This window comes from Myotis nattereri (genome assembly GCF_964212035.1).
Source record: "Myotis nattereri genome assembly, chromosome: 9".
Taxonomy (NCBI): domain Eukaryota; kingdom Metazoa; phylum Chordata; class Mammalia; order Chiroptera; family Vespertilionidae; genus Myotis; species Myotis nattereri.
In genome coordinates this window covers 5099975-5116479 of record NC_138084.1, presented here as the reverse complement: position 1 = coordinate 5116479, position 16505 = coordinate 5099975, and the positions used below count along the sequence as shown (strand labels likewise).

The following is a 16505-nucleotide window of genomic DNA, read 5'->3' as shown; positions in this document are numbered from 1 at the left end:
AAGCTGGAAAAGGCGAGTGAACACTCCCCTGGGGCCTCCAGAGGACCATGGCCCTGCCGACACCCCGATCTTAGCCCAGTGGGACCCATATTGGACTTCTAACCGGCAGAGCTGCACCTTAGCAAATCTGTGTCCCTTTAAGCCTCCAAGTTTGTTACAGCAACAATAGAAAACTAATAAAGGGAAGTTTCAGGCTCCTTCCCGGCTCCTCCCTCAATTCTCCAGGAAGCATTCATTAGGTAGATTCTGCCGGAATTGGCCTGGTGGTTCAGAGGAAAACTGGCCTGGCAGTGGAGAGAGGGAACATGGTGGCCCTGGGCCAAACTGTGATGCAGGTGGGTAAGAGTTATACCTCTTCCCCCTCTTGCCATCCAGGCTCAGCAGGCAGCCACGCACCAGGCCTGCCTGTGCCCCTTACCGCTGAGAGCCCAACCAGGTGGGCAGAGCCAGCATCACTATCCTCCTTTACAGAAATGGAAACCAAAGCCAGGGCCACTGACAGTAACCTGCTTGGCCTAAAAGTGCCAAGACACGCAGACTCGGGCTTCCTTCCCGCTCAGGATGCTTGCCTAGCCATTGTCACCCCTGCCTGCCCCTCCCTCCCACAACACAGTCTGGGGTGGGGCAGCTCTGCCCAGCCCTGAGCACGGCCCCTGAGCCCTGGGCCCAGGGTGGGCAGGGAGCCCTGGCTCTGCTGCTGACGTGTTCTGTGGCTGCAGATAAAAGACAGTCCCTACCCAGCTGGTGTGGCTCTGTGGTTGAGTGGCCCCTGAACCCAGAAGTCCCAGGTTCGATTTCTGGTCAAGGCACACGCCCAGGTTGCAGGCTTGATCCCTAGTAAGGGATGTGCAGGAGGCAGCCGATCGATGTCGCTCTCTCTCATTGGTGTTTCTATCTATCCCTCTCCCTTCCTCTCTCAAATTAATAAAAATATATTTAAAAAAGGACAGTCCCTTTCTGAACCTCTTTGCCTGTAAAACGGGAGTTAAGTGAGCCCCAAACAAGATGAGGGAGTGTGTGTTTTGCTGATGGAAACACATAGCCCCGGCAGGCGCCAGCTTCATGGACACGATGTTAACAGGAGCTTCGGGGAAGCGGGCTGACCTGGCCCCTACCCCGGAATGACTCCAGTGACAAGCCCCTGGACCTGCGGGAATGTGCCTGAGGTGCAGCCCCCAGCCCCCTGCTCATTCGCTGAGAGTCCGCCTTTGGGGGAAGGGGGTCAGGAAGAGCCAGAAGCTCCATCCAGAGTTAACGACAAAACGCAGTTGCAGGGATGGAAGCTTAGCGCAGCAGACACTCACCCAAGGCCCCAGAAAGCCCGAAACCAACCCCGGAGCTCTTTGGAGAGGTTCAGGGGTCGGATTGGGGAGCGGTGGGGGATGGCTAGAGAGCAGCCTAGTTGGCCACACCAGCTGGCCAAGCCCCTGCTCCCCTTGCTCAGGGCCTGGTGATCAGTCCAGCCTGGCCGCCAGGCCAGGGCCGGAAGCCAGAGGACCTACCGTCTGCACTCGGGGACCGTTAAGAAAGGACCCCTGGGTGTGACAGGCTTCCATTCAGTGCTGGGTCCCCTTGTTGCTCTGTAGACTAGTGCCATCGGCCGGAGCAAGGGCACCCCACCAAGCCCACATCCAAGGCGTGATTTGTTCCTGGCCGTGGGTCTGCGCTTTGCAAGCGCTCAGGTAGGTGGTTCCCGCTCCCCATTCACAGGTGAGGTTCTAGCCCTTGGCTGGGGCCAGGGAAGCCCGGGGAGCTGCTGCCCGCTGCTCCTGGATGTGCTGAGTGGACAGGACCTTTGTGTACACGCCCAGCTGCCCAGGGAGCCCTGCAATTAAGGAGCATTTATAAACCAGAATCTCATTTACTAAAATTGGTTTTTTTACGTAACCTCTCAGGCTGTGTGCAGGGCCTGAGTGTGGGCAGGGAGGCTGGGATCCTGAGCCAGGGGATGGCTGGGGTGTCCTGCTGTTCTGACCCAACAGACACAGGCCAATTGCCCCAGCTGCTGCCCCCCTCCCCAGCCCCCAGCCTGCACCCCATGCTCAGGGCCCGGGTCCGATGCCTGGGCCAGAGCCTGCACTGTTCTTGCTGGAAGGGTTCCTGGACAGCCTGGTGGCTGAGGGGGAGGACCCTGCAGGATGTTTGGGAGAGTTTAGAGGCAAGGAAGGCTGCCATGGCGAAACGCCCTGAACGGGGTATTCAACTTCCTACTCCTCAGTGTGAGCCCCTCCTTGGCCCTGGGATGGGCCCAGTCCATTCTGTTCCCCGCAACCCCACGGCCACTCCCCCCCCCCCCCCACAGGACCCTGTAATCACCACCCGGGGACTGACTCAGCCCTTCCTTCCCCTCCCAGACTCTTCTTCCTGGAAATCATTCGCGTCAGCAGGCCCAACCCCCCAGTGGGTCCGGGAACCAGTCAGAGCCCCTTCTCCAAGGATGGCTGGGGGTGAGGAAGGGGCTGGCGGGGAAGGACCCCAGGCTGGAGCCAGCTGTCTGTGGTCCCACTCACCTGGGAACCTAGCGCCCTGAGAAGCAGGTGGGAGGATGGGGACCAGGAGTCGGGGGGCAGGTCTGGGAGCAGGGGGTCACCAGGGAAGGGGGCAGCTAGGAGGTCAGTGAGAGATGAGGTCTGTAGAGAGCCTTCAGCTCTCCCCTCCTCACACTCCTCCCCCCACCACCACCTGAAACCCCTAGGAAGCCTCCTCCATCCCAGGCTGAGCTCAGCCTGCAAGGCTCCGTGACCTGAGCCAACCCCAGGCCTGGGTTAAATTTTTCCTTGATTGTTTCTTGTTTCCTTCCTCCGCTGCGCTCCTGCCAACTCCAGCCCTGCCCTCCTTGCTGCCCCACTCCCGCTACCCCCCCCCCCCCCCCCCCCCCAGAGCTCTGATCCATCAGAGGCTGGGCTTTGAGACGAGTGTCCCCTTGGAGCAACCTTTGCCGCTGCCTTGGACCCCACCTTGGGAGCTGGGCGGACTTGCTGGGGGACTTTCCTTTGGGTCTGGGTGTTGGCCCCAGGCTAAGGCCATGGGGTTTTCCAGAGTGGTGACAGCTCTGTACTAGCAGGGACCAGCCCAGACACTTCCTCCCAGAGGCCCTGGGACACCCCAGCCCCCCTGCTGTCCCTGGGCCTGGGGAGCAGAGTCCACAGAGGCCCTCCTCAGCACTTCCCACCCCGCAATGCGCCTTGTCATTACTCACCGTGAAAACTCCTGTTTGCATCCACCTTGTGCCCAGGGCTGTGCTGGACTAGAGAAGACACAGACGGCCACGGCTGGGCCCCAGCTCTCAGGGAACAGGTAGCTCCGAGTGAAACGCCAGCTCTCAGGCAGCATGTTTGTACACGGATGGAGGTCCGTGAGGGTACAGGCCGCCCTGATCCACCCCTGGGTGCCCCAGGCTGGCATGGACAAGGCTGTCAGTGACTGTGGATTGAATGAAAAGCAAAAAGAACAGCAGTGAGAGGATTAGTTCTGCTAGGGTGGGGAAGCAGATGGGAGAGTTAGGAAGCCTTCAGAAGGAGGTGATACTTGAGTAAGGCAGTGGTTTCTCAACCTTGGCTGCACATTAGAATCACCTGGGAATCTTTTTAAAATCCTGATTTCTGGGCCTCATCCTCCGGAAATTCTGTTTCTTTGTTATGGGGTGGGGCCACAACATGAGTAACAAAGAAACAGAATTTCCGGAGGATGAGGCCCAGAGATCAGAATTTTAAAATGATTCCCAGGGGATTCTACTGTGCAGCCAAGGTTGAGAACCACTGGAGTAGGCTGTTAGTGGGTGAATAGGAGTTTGCTAGGCAGATAAAGGGAAGGCTGTTCCTGGGGAGCAGCAGAGGCAGAGGCCAAGGGGAGTCCGAGAGGATGCACGGCGTGATCAGGAAACAAGAGGTGTCCAGTAGACCATGGCCTAGGAGAGGGAAAGTCCAGGAGGGTAGTGAGTGAGCGCTGTGTTCCTTGTCCAGCCTCCATTCCTCTTATTGTGGTGACGTCCCTCAGTTTACCAGAATCTCCAGTCTGATTGAGCCCACCCCCAAGCTCTAAAAGTGGGCCTGAGACCCAGGCCTCGCCAACCTGAGTCATAGGGATGGGCATATGACGCCAATGAGTTTCAGCCGGGGACTTGCTGGGACTCTTAGGGTTACAAATGTCAAGATGCAAACAAACCCAGGACTGCCAGTGACCAGATCTGCCACCACAAGGAAAGAGTATGTCTGAGAATAAAGCCTGAACAGAGAAAAGCAGAGCCAAGAGAATGAATCTCAGTAACATTGCTTGTGATCCTAGGCCAGGGGTGGGCAAACTTATTGACTCGAGGGCCACAATGGGTTCTTAAACTGGACAGGAGGGCTGGAACAAAAGCATGGATGGAGTGTTTGTGTGAACTAATATAAATTCAAAGTAAACATCATTACATAAAAGGGTACGGTCTTTTATTTTTTAGTTTTATTCATTTCAAACGGGCCGGATCTGGCCCGCGGGCCGTAGTTTGCCCACGGCTGTCCTAGATCCAGCCATACCTGACGCAGAATCCACTCTATGGACCAAGGAATTATAATTTTTTTCTAATCCAGTTGGGATTGGGCTTCTGTCATTTGCCACTGAGAATCTTTCCCCTTAAAGAATAATTTAAAGGCAAGCGATAGCTCATGAAAACTGCTGAATGCCATGGGAAGGGAATTAAGGGTCTGTGTGGAGGTGCAACATAAGAATTGCATGTTTAAAAAAAAAAAAGAATTGCATGTTTTCCATTTAAACTATTTTTGACATGGCAATGCTTTCCTGTGGTTCAAAATTCAGAAGCCACAAGAGGCAAAAAGTCTCTCTCTTCCCTCTGTCCCCAGGCACCCGTTCTCTTCGCCATAGACAAGCAGCATTATCAGTTTCTTGTAAACACTTCTAAGATAGTCTTTGCATGTGCAGGCAAAGCCCTTCCCGGGTGTTTTACACAAATGGCAATGTTTAAACAAGTAGAGCCCCAGAGTCCTGCAGGCCCTGATAGCATGGAAGGAAGCAGGCCCATGGTCGGGGGCAGTGGGACTTACTCGTAGGGGCGTGGAAACCTCATTTTATTGAGCCTCTGCTATTCACGAGTCCTGCACCTTACTTTTTTCAGTTTATTTATATTTATGGCCACTCCCTGTCAGTACACAGAGTATGTCCTGGGTTTCACTTTTTAAAATAAATATATTTTTATTGATTTTAGAGAGGAAGGGAGAGATAGAAACATCAATGATGAGAGAGAATCGTTGATCAGCTGCCTCCTGCCCACCCCATACTGGGGATTGAGCCCACAACCCAGGTGTGTGCCCTGACCGGGAATCGAACTGGGACCTCCTGGTTCATAGGTTGATGCTCAACCACTGAGCCACCCTGGCTGACCTGGGTTTCACTTGTTGATGGCTGCATAGTATTCCCGTGCACTGGAATTTACATAAGTAGTTCTCAGCTGGTGGACATTTCGGTTGTTCCCAGCCTTTTCCTATGACAAGCTGTGCCACAGTTAGTCATCTTGCACAAATGCTGTTTCACACACGTGTGAGCATAGCTGTGGAATAAGCTCGGAGGGGCTCGGGGGTCAAAGGGCACATTCAGTTGCCATCTGGTCATCTGTCTGCTTGTCCTTCTCGTGGGATGTGCCAAGTGCCAGGCCTCCAGCATGGGCCACAGGGCGTTTCCCCGCAGCCTCCGCAGCCCCCGGCTCTCAGCCTTTCTGATTCCCGTCAGTCTGAAAGGTAAACACTAAACGGAGCCAGAGGAACCTCAGTGTAGTTTCAGTTTGTGCCTCTCGTGACAGGTGAGCTTGGCCATCTTGTCAGAGGCTTCGGGGCCACTTGAACTTCCTTTCCATGAGTTGGTCGCTTTGGAGAGGGCGGCCTGGCGGAGGCCCAGTTGGAGGCAGGGGACACTTTGGGGACAGTTGGTTCAGCAGAGAGACAGGACTTGCCTCTGGATTGTGGTGTAAAAGCCAGGGTTGGAGATCATAAGATCAAAATATTAGAATTTGGTGACAGACCAGAACCATGGAGGAGGAGGAGGGTCAGACCCAGTCCAGGGTGATGACTTGGGTGATGAGGGTGGGCAGGGAGGCAAGGAGGATGAGGCACCAAGGGACATAGAGGATTCTGGGGGTGACAAGAATGTGCCACCTGCCCGTTCCCCAATTGTGACTGATGCACAGCACCCTGCCGGCCACGGGCCCGTGCTGCACGCTCGTGCCACACACCCTGGGCAGGGCTCCTGCGGGCCTCTGCGGCCTCAAGCCACCTCTCCACTCCCTCTGTTCCAGACAGCGGCCTTCCGGCCCACCAGCCGTGCCAGCCCCTTGCATCACTCTTCCCTTCAGCTCACCTGGCCACCTCCTGCACGTCCTGCAGCTCTCGGCCGTGCCGCCTCCCACCCAAGGAAGCCTTCCAGACCCGCAGTCCCGTCAGAGACCCTTGGAGGAACCCTGGGCCACTGCCTTCTCTATGCCATTGTCACTGACCCATGTGCACCCGCCACTGGGCCGTAACCACCAGTTTCCCCAAAGCGTGTGCCATATAGCAGGTGTCCCGTGAATGAGTGAATGGCAGGATGCTGGGGACAGCGAGAAGGGGGTTCTGGGAGACAAAGGTTCAGGAGGTAGAAGAGCCTGGAGTCAGTGGCCGGCGGCCTCGCTGTGAGGCACCAACAGCAGCTCTGTGAGCCAGACTCCCAGGCAGCGCATTACAAACGTGACCGGATGTGCAGAGCTGGAGGGCGGGGAGCTGTATATGTACATGTGTTTTTTTCTTTCTTTTAAAGTCATCCATGCTTATGGCAAAAGACTTCACACAGGACATGAGAATGGACATGACCAAGAAGCCTTTTGGCACCATCCCCAGAGGTAGAAACATCCTAAGGGGCAGAGTATCTGAAGGGGACTTGCACGCTCAGGGGAAAGGGCCTCACGAGAAGGCTGCCGGGATCAGGAACGGACCTGCCTTCCAGTCCCTGGCCCAGTGCGCCTCCTGCTGCTGCCGGCTTTGTCCTGGGACCCCCACGGCCTCAGCGGGGCTGCGGGCCTGGAGCCCACCTTGGCCACCCTGCTTCTCCCCTTTCCCACTCCTCTGGGGTGGGGCCTGCTGACGGGGCCCTGGAAGACCTGGGAGCAGGCAGAGGCGACAGGCTCAGCTGGGACCTGAAGGCTGGGGGCTGACGCCTGGGCCCTCAGGGAGCAGTGTGCAGGGATCAGAGGTCAGCAGGGTCACCGGGCAGCAGCTGTCCCTCAGACCTCTGAGAGGCCCCTGGGCCGGGCAGCTGCAGGGTCCTCAGCTGTCAGGCAGGCTCTGGGCATGGAGGAGCCGGAGGAGAAGGGAGGGTCTGGGTAGAAAAATCTGGAGCTGGCCCTGGGCCCAGCTGTGTCCAGGACAGACGGGCCCCTGGGCACCTGGGGCCGTTATTTCCAGGACAGTCCCAGAGGGAGCAGGTAGGTGTGGCCGCTCAGCGGCAGAAGACCACGCGTTGTGCCATTCCCGGTATGTGACAGGCCCCGAACAGGCCCCGCCATAGAGACAGGAAGTGGAATCGTGGTTCCCGAGGGCTGGGTGGGGAGGAGGCGGTGACTGCTAATGGGTATGGAGTTTCTTTTTGGGGTGATAAAAATATTCTGGAATTAGACAGTGGCGATGTTTGCACTATGTTGTGAATATACTAAAAACCCTTTAACTGTACACATTAAAATGGTGAAGTTTATGTTCTTTTTATATTTCAATAACAATTTTTAAATGTTTGTTTTTTTAATCTGCCCAGCTGGTGTGGCTCAGTGGTTGAGTATTGATCCAGGAACCAAAAGGTCACTGGATCAATTCCAGGTCAGGGCACATGCCCAGGTTGCTGGCTCATCCCCAGGAGGGGGTGTGCAGGAGGCAGCCGATCGATGATGTTTCTATCTATCCTTCTCCCTTCCTCTCTCTAAAAATCAACTTAAAAATATTTTAAAAATCTAACTATCCTAGTCAGTGGAGGGCTTCTGTAGTTAGAGCGCTCGCAGTCCGGGGGCAACCATCCAGGACTGTCCACCCCAGAGTGGCTCTCAGGTGCTCAGCCAGGAGCCCCAGGTCAGAGGAAAGTTAGTGTCCCAAAGAGAGAAGTGAACCAGCCCACATGGCCACTCCCAGCACCAGGGGAAGCGACAGGGCCCAGCTGAGCAGGCTGGGTGACCCAAGGTCAGGCAGCGAAAGGAAACACCAAGTCCAAAGAGGCTGCAGAAGGCAGAGCAGAATGGAGGGCCCGAGAAGCGGACATGGCCCTGCCCTTGCCCTCACCCCTAGAGCCCCTTCCCTCAATTCCCCAGCTTTGTTCTGGGCACCCACTTAGGTTTCTATGCAGCTGTCAGCTCTCCCCTGCCCTCAGGCTCCCCCACCAGAGTGAGGAAGAGGCAAAGGGCAGGGCTGGAGCTTGGGTATGGAAGGAGAAACTTGGTAAGAGCTTCACCTTTCGGCTTGTGTCTCAAGGACACAAGGCACAACCAGGACCTGGGAGAGTCTACCAAGAATCTGAAGTAGTGGCCCCAGGAGTCCAAGCCCAGCCCAGGCTCCTCGCTTCCTCCACCCCCCAACTTCAGCCAGAGGGCCCGTGTCCCCGCCAGGTGGGAGCAAGAGCTCCCGTGAGCAAGAGGGATGACGCTAGGAAACCAGTGACTCAGCTGGAGGGGCCTGGCAGCTGCCGGGCACGGACTTCCTGACAAGGGAACCATCTGGTGGCAGAGGCGCACCTCCGCCAGACCTGGCTGTTCTCTGCCTCACACCCTGCTTTCTCGCTTGCTTTTTGTTTAAGTTTTAAATGCCTACTCTGACCTTCCCGGATCATTTCCAAGTCACACGACTTGTATCCAGGCAACGGCTCTCGATCCCATTCATTCCAGGCGGCTCCAGCTTTCTTCCCGGGAGGCTGCACACCCGGCATCTTGGGCCTTGCATGTGCGCCACCCCCGCTCCCCCATGCAGCTCTCTCCTCCCCCTCTGCCGGCTGCCCCCATCCCACCAGGCTTCTGGGTCCTCCTGAGTCGGTCAAGGAGACGGGGCCTCTCTGGACCTTGCCAAGTGGGAACCAAGATGTTACCCTTCAAGGCTTCTTCAGCAGCAGCATGAAAATATCTGCCAAGAGCCATGGCTCCCCAAGAGCCACACGGTCGCACGTGATAGGGCTTGTTTATCATGGCTGAGGGCCTGTTGCTTCATCTTCCCAAGCAAGGGTTTCCCAAGGAGGGGGGCGTGCTGAGCGGACATGGGGCTTGGTGGAAATAAGATGACATTCTTGAACTGGGCAACTGTATCATGTTGTGGAGGAGGGGCCTGAGCTCCAAAATGCCACATCCGGAGCACAAGTCACGCTGCCCCTCAGATCGCAGCCGGGAGCTTTGGGCGTGGGGAATTCTGGGAGGGAGATCAGCTCCCCAAGCTGGGGCTTGTCTCCGATTCTTGTCTGCAGAGGAGGCGCCTAGAAAACGAATGAGGCACAACAGCAGCTGCTTGTTTTCAAAGAGAGACCAGTTCTCCCAAGTCCGTCAGATCTGTCATCGATTCCGCTGGAGGGGGGAGGCAAAGGTTGGTACTGCTGGGTTACCTATTTATCTCTGACTCAAGGCACAGGCATTAGCCCCGCTGCTCCCTCGGCCCGGCAGCTGGGGGTGTCCTGTCTTGGCTTTGGCATGTGAGGCAGGACCGTCTGCCAGTTTAGGGCAGAAACCCACTCCACGTTTAGCCAGAGGCAGCCTTTCCTCGATGCCGGGACCACGGCATGCGGTCGTGTTGGGGATCCTGCAAGGCCTGGCCTGCCGTGTTCTGGGCAATAGGTGGGCGCAGCGCCTCTGTGCAGCTTGGCGGAGCCAGCTCCGGGGAATCCAGCCTTGGCACAGCTCCGGAGGCCGCCCCCTCCAGATGGAGAGGTCAGGCTGGGACCACAGTATGCATGTGAGAGCGGCGGGAGGGCCAGGCCCGCAGCCAGCTGCTCGCTCTGCAGCCCCGTTCCTGGCCTGGGCCGGCGCACCTCGTCAGCAAGAGCCATGGGGGCCTTGGGAGCAGCTCAGGACCCAGGCTGGGGCCGGCCAGAAAGCCAGGGTGACAGCCACTGTCTTCTCTGGACAGAAGTCAAGGAGGCAACCTTCTTATTCACCACCAGGAAAAAGAAAGAGTGGGCGAGAGATTAGACCCAGAAGTTACACTCAGAATTTACTTTCATTTCTCCAAGAGTTATTTCTGTGTCTGATTCAGGTAGAAAGTCACCAGCCGTCTTGCTTTTCCTGAGCGTGCTGCAGCCCCAGCCAGTTCGCTCTGGGCTTCGTGTGTCAGAAACAAAAGCGTTCTCCCAGAGCCGCTCAGGCCCGGGCAGCCGCACACGCCTTCCCTGCCGGGCCCTCTCCCCTGCAGTTGGCTGCCTCTGCTCCTTCACCTTCCAACAGTTGGGATCTTGTCAGAGGGCCACTCCTGGGCTCTTGGCGGCTACGGCTACACGAGGGCCCGCGCAGTGGGGGACGGTAAAGCACCCCAGGCCTCAGATCCTCACCACCTGGGCGGCAACACACGGACTCCGCCTCCCCTCCCCGTCCATGGTCTGCCTCCTGATGTAGAGTCGGCCATAGGTGCCCCCCACCTGCCCTTTGGTGAGGCGCCCAGGGTTCACACAGACGCAGCCGAGGACGTCCTGGGAAAGGAGAGGAGACTGGGTTTGGAAAGGCCAAAACTAGGACTGCTGTGACGAAGTTGGAATTATCTAACACATGTCAAACGGTTTTATAAAATGGAAAGGAATGGAACAAGACACATCTTAAGTCAAATATGTGAACTTCTTACTGTAAAACTGAATTCCTTTGGAGTCTCTGAAACAGAACGGAGGTCACTAGGCAGATGGCCAGCAGCTCCCAAACTTGGAGAAACATGTGACCTGGCTGATTTCCGACGTGAAAAAGTTTACCACTTGCCAACCCAGAGCCAGTTCGATGTGAGGCTGACAAGAGGGGGATTGGCTGGGGGAGTCCCAAATCCCAGGGGTCCAATCCCAGGTGGGCGGGGCCTCCGTGGCAGAGATGAGAACCCTGATGCAACCTCCAAGTTCTCAGGGCTGAGGCCACTTGGAGGTCAAACCAGAATTCAGGGGTGGAGCAGGCAAGCGCATGTGTGAACCGGTCCCCAGGCCACCCCGGCAGGGCCCCCTGAGGACTATTGTTTGAGGGCCATACTTCCTGCCTCTGGAGCTCCCAGGCTGGGCTGACTGAGCACCAAGCTCTGGGGGAGAGGGGAGCACGGGGATGTCATTTACTGAAGTGTTTTACTAACAGATTCTTTTTCTAGTCCTACCACCGTCCCTGTCAGCAGACCCATGAAGAGTGGGTGTGGTGGTCTAGAAGGGAAAGTCAGAGACTGCTTCTGGCCTGTCTGGGGAAAGCAGAGTCCAATCTTACCTTGACAAAGTATCTGAGCTCTGAGGGGACTATGAGGACATCTGGGGTGACGGGCAGCTGTGCATAGGCATAGAAACTCTCATAGTCAATGGCCATGTCTTCCTGGGGAGGGTACAGTGGGTAGTAGCTACAGAGATGGAGAGAAACAGTCAGAGCAGCTGATCCAGATTCAGGACCCCCTTCCCACATGGAGGGCTCTATGTCGCGGGTTCCTACATCATCACTCTTTTCCTTGCCTCTCTGTGTTTGGGGGACAGAACACAGGCTTATCATCACAGGGGGGAGCTCCCTGGTAGTGGCCTGGGGAAGGCTCTCATGATCAAATCTGCCAGAGCTGCATGAGCCCAAAGCAATCTCCCCACGGCCAGCCATGGTTCCAGGAAGCGAGCTCACCTCCTCTGCGTCAGGATGTGCTTGAGGATTCGGCTGAATCTGTCTGAAGTTCCAGAAGCACTGGGGAAGGCAGATAAGAAAGAAATGGAATGCAGAGCCTTGCTTTGCAGTGTCTGCTTCTCTTCGGGAGGACTCGAGGATTTGATAAACTACAGCGAGACTACATGGCCAAGGCAAGAGGGTCCCTCTGGGGAAGGTTCAAGACCCACCCACAAGTAGCTCGGTCTTTTCCCACACGACGAGGGGCAGGATGCTGGGTTAAGAAGGGAAAGAGCAGGAATCCCCTGTGATCAAAACCATGACAGCCAGTGCTGGGTTGTGCAAGAGCACGCAGCGTCTGCACCAGCGAGGGAGCGCGTAGCCGGGGTGACCCTCACAATTCAACTCTCCGCCAACAAGCACACGCCCATGTTCACACGACTGCAGAAGCTACGCGCACAGATCTGGCTGCAGCTGATTCTCTGCAGAGCCACACACTGCTCTGGTGGGGAACAGCTTCCAAAGTTCACAGGTCATCCGCCACCAACGGGGACGCCCACCCTTATTTAGGTCACAAATGTGGGAGGAGAAAAGCAGATAAACTTCTATCACCATAAATTAAATGCAGACAACAAGGTTCTCTGGGGTCTCAAACACGGTAGAGACAAGTGCTAATAGAAACAAAGGCTCCAACGGCTCCCAGCCCATGGCCCCAGGGTGTGGTGGAGGGCCAGCTGTCCTGCCTGGGGGTGGAATGCGGGCCTCACCTGCTGATCTCCTCGGCCCCCATGTGGAAGAGCAGGTCGGTGGACGTCAAGCCAAACACCAGGCCATTTATAGAGAGGCTGCAGGGGTCGGACACAAACTGCACTCGCTAAAATGAGAAGGGGTTGAGATGCACATTTACACACCAAGCTCAAAACTTCTTATGAAAGTTGGGGGTGTCCAAGGGCTTAGGGAGCCCAAACCAGCGCACAGTAATTTATGAGCACAAGTGCCTGCTAACAATAGCTTAAGCCTGGCCGGGGTGGCTCAGTGGTTGAGCGTCAACCTGTGAACCAGGAGGTCATGGTTTGGTTCCAGGTCAGAGCACAAGCCTGGGCTGTAGGCTCAATCCCCAGTCAGGGGCATGCAGGAGGCAGCCAATTAATGATTCTCTCATCATTGATGTTTCTATCTCTCTCTCCCTCTCCCTTCCTCTCTAAAACCAATAGGAATATATATATATATATATATATATATATATATATATATATATATATATTTTTTTAAAGAGTAGTAGCTTAAGGTTCAGGCCCTGTGCATGCCCCAAAAAGGCATCTTCACCTCCACTTTGGGGACAGAGCTGGTCACCTGCAGCACATTCAATTCTGGCTGCCTGCTGGTCAAGGAGGGGACCTGGTACCTTTTTGTCCTCATGAGGCAGATCGTAGTTGAAAGGCGGCTGTGGGTACACAGGCTCATGGTGCACATCTCTCAACGAGGGGACAAAGATGAGGTGGGAACCGGAGCTACTTCGTCATAAAATGATCAGAAGAGGGAGAACAATGAGCGCAGGTTAGTGAGGACGACTGGACGACAGTAAGACATCAGGGCTGTACAGACCCTGCTTCCAGGGAAGAATTTCAGAACCGAACTCTCCTACGAACATAGATGCCACTTCCCGTGGGACAACTGTGCTCATTCACACATCCACCTTGACCTGGAGCAGTCACCCAGGATGCATTCTCTTGGCCCTCTGTGATGAGGAGAAGATGGGACTACTCTTTGGTAGAGAAGTTAGGATCGAGAAAATCTAGAAAGACAGGATTTGACCAAAGGATCAGAGCCTCAGAGCCAGAGCTGAAACCACGATGTGGCTTAAAGGCGTTAAGTCTCGGGACAGAGCTCTTGCCTGGGGAGCGACCCGGCACATTAATCAGACCTGGAGACCACAGCCTCCTACTGATCAAGCCCTGGGTCACAGAGCCGCATCCAGGACCAGGATGGAGAGGGCTGCAGAGCGACAGGGAAGCCTGATTGGCTTCTCCCAGGGCCAGCCCCTCCCCTCTTCCCTGGGGAAGCGATGCGCTCAGTTCTATTTCTCAGCAGACAGCCTTGTAAAAAGGAAAGACCTTTAACAGCAACAGTAAAAGCATAGCTGACAGATGTTTCCTTTGATGGAGGCAGGAGGAGAATCCCTAGGGTTACAACGCATAAGCGATATAAAAACCTTTCACTCTGGGAGCAATTGTTATCCTCCCCAGCCACACAAAGAGGAAAAAGCCCCATTTCCTTGGCTCCCTCAGCGGTGCGTGGCAGAAGGGCCTATTATAAACCAAACAGGCGTAAAGCGGACTCGGGCTTATTTAAAGCCCACCAGGAACTCTCACTGCCATCTCCTTCTTACACTAAAGGGTGGCCTTCCCAAATGCAGCTAATGGCCAAAGCTGCCTCGTATAGGATAAAGGTGCTGGTGACTGTTGTCACACTTGTCCCTTGCATGTCACCCTGCTCATGTGAACTGAGACTTCTGCAACAGAAAATCAGAATCTTGAGACCGAAGGAACTTTACATATTAGTTACAGTCCCCTTGACATTGAAAAATTCACTGTAATTATCCAAGACTACCCATTTGGTGCCGGAGTCTAGCAAGCAGGCCGGGGAACCTGAATGGACAGCCTGTGCTCCAGGCCCCAGGGGCTGTCTTGATGGACACGAAGGTACAGCTGGGCTTTAAGAGGTGGAACTGCTGTTTCAGTGTAGGTGCTGGAAGAGCAATAGTTAAGGAGGAAACAGCTCTTGCTCATGGTTAGGGACTGGCTGCAGGGGGAGGGCTCAGAGAGAAAATTCCAACTATGCTGAGGATTGCACAACCTCATACATCACGGTGGGAGGGCCCTCACACAGGCTCGGCTCCTGTGAGGGAGGAGGTGCTTTCTCACTGGTTCTGGTCTTTATTGATAAATCAGCTAATGCTCTGCATTTCCGACTGCTCAGGAATAAAAGGAAATTCCCCAAACGAGGACTGTTTATATACTGTTTGGGGGGAGGTGAGGCAGCCTCCCTACCCGCGGGCACACCCTGGCCGCAGATCAAAGTGCCTGGTGGTGCTGGGCGCTGCCCCAGGGTAACAAAGCCTGGTCTGTTCTTTGTTTGTACCGCTGCTGTCAATACCACATGGGGCGAGGAACCCAAACAAGCCAATCTCACACTGAAAGCACCCAGCCCCGGGCGCCGTGCTACACAGCCCTGCCTGTCCCCAAGGAGACCTCGGCTGACAGCACAGGAACAGCACCCTGCTCCTGTTTGTCGGGGTTTATTTCCCGAGCTCTCCAGGTCTGATGAACTCTCAGGGCCACAGCAAACCTGGGAAGCACAGTCATCTTCACGGGAGGAAGGCAAGAAGAGGCAGTTCCCGCCGCAGCCTGTCACTGCACCATTCAAGTCCCCCAACTCTGGGTCATTTAGGGGCTGTCCACCCCCCCCCCGCCCCTGCCCCCCCCCCCTGCCCCTGCCCCACCCACGAGGCCTACCATACCGGCCATGGTGCTGCCGGTACAGGAAGGTAGTTTTCAGGCTAATCGACTCTGTGATCAGTTCACTCGGTCAAGGGGTGGAAGAGTAAACATCTTGTTTTAAAATCTACCTTTGTTACAGACTTGTTTTTAAAAGCTGATCCTCAGGAATGCTGGTTTTTTATGAGCTCAGCTACAGGCAAGCAAATCCCCAGAGACGATCTATCACTTACACCAATCTCTCCCAAACCCAGCACCAGAGGAAAAGGGACAGGAAGTGACTGTTCCTGGAATAGCACCTTTTCTCTCAACTTAGAGCTGCACATTCTTCTCGTCACCCTGTGACCTGCCACAGCTCCTTCCCCGGGTCTATGGCAGGGATTCAAGATCCCCACCCTGAGTTTCTACCACGGCTGCTCTGGCCACCGGCGATACCCACAAAATGTGGGCAAGCAGTGACTCAGGGGAAGGACTCGGGCTCACCCCAACAATCACTCACACAATGAGAGGGCTGGGCCTCTCGGGATATTGCTGTGTAAGTCATCACACACTTCCCAGGAACATCCTGGGAAGATTCCGTGGAACATGAGTGTATTCGAACAGGAGTGAGAAAAGGAAGGAAGTACAGAACTAGCAAGGGAAGAGCAACATCAAGTGTGTTTATCTTTGTGGTTTACAAAGACGCCTCAATGCAGCGTCTGTGCACTTGAAGTTCAAGAGTTCTATCTGATCCCTAGTTCAAAAGATGAAAGGATAAGAACTACCCCTCCTTTTGAACAATTTCAGTTTTTAATGGGAAGGAGGCCCAGGAGAAGCCTAGGCAGCTTAAGGCAGCATTTTTAAATTCTGACCTTCGTGTCCCTTCAATAATCGTGCGTAGACACTGCTTGAAAACATCTTCAAATGGACTTGTCAGGAGACAGTTCTGCAAGAAAAGATTTAGAGGGTGGACATTTGGCGATGATTCATTTGTTTAACATTAGATGACCCCACGTACCAGCTGTTGAGCTAAGAGCTGAAGGGGGTGCAAAGGGCAGCTCTCTGTCCTCAAGGAGCAGGGTCTAGTGGGGACAGGAAAGGAGATCGGGAAATAATTAATCCTCTTGAATATAAGCTGAAACACTAAAAGGATGAGCGTCTGGGTAGATGTCCGGGAAGGGCCAGTTGTGTTAGTGCATCAGGGACAGCAGGACTGGGCCACGGAGCTGAGGGAAGTG

General features: G+C 55.2%; 1 protein-coding gene across 2 annotated transcripts in view; it reads right to left on the bottom strand.

Annotated features, from left to right (window-relative positions):
* Window positions 1–9278: 9278 nt before the first annotated feature.
* POLA2 (DNA polymerase alpha 2, accessory subunit) overlaps window positions 9279–16505 on the bottom strand; it is a 30198-nt gene continuing 22971 nt past the window's right edge. Inside the window, exons 13-18 of one of the 2 annotated variants that reach the window (XM_081098838.1) lie at window positions 16140–16213; window positions 13197–13305; window positions 12559–12665; window positions 11813–11872; window positions 11420–11546; window positions 9279–10662 (exon numbers count right to left, since the gene is read on the bottom strand). In XM_081098838.1, coding sequence (XP_080954964.1) covers window positions 10513–10662; window positions 11420–11546; window positions 11813–11872; window positions 12559–12665; window positions 13197–13305; window positions 16140–16213 — 627 coding nt within the window. In that variant the 3' untranslated portion in view covers window positions 9279–10512. The remainder of the gene's footprint in view (window positions 10663–11419; window positions 11547–11812; window positions 11873–12558; window positions 12666–13196; window positions 13306–16139; window positions 16214–16505) is intronic. The other variant, XM_081098839.1, reaches the window with a different exon arrangement.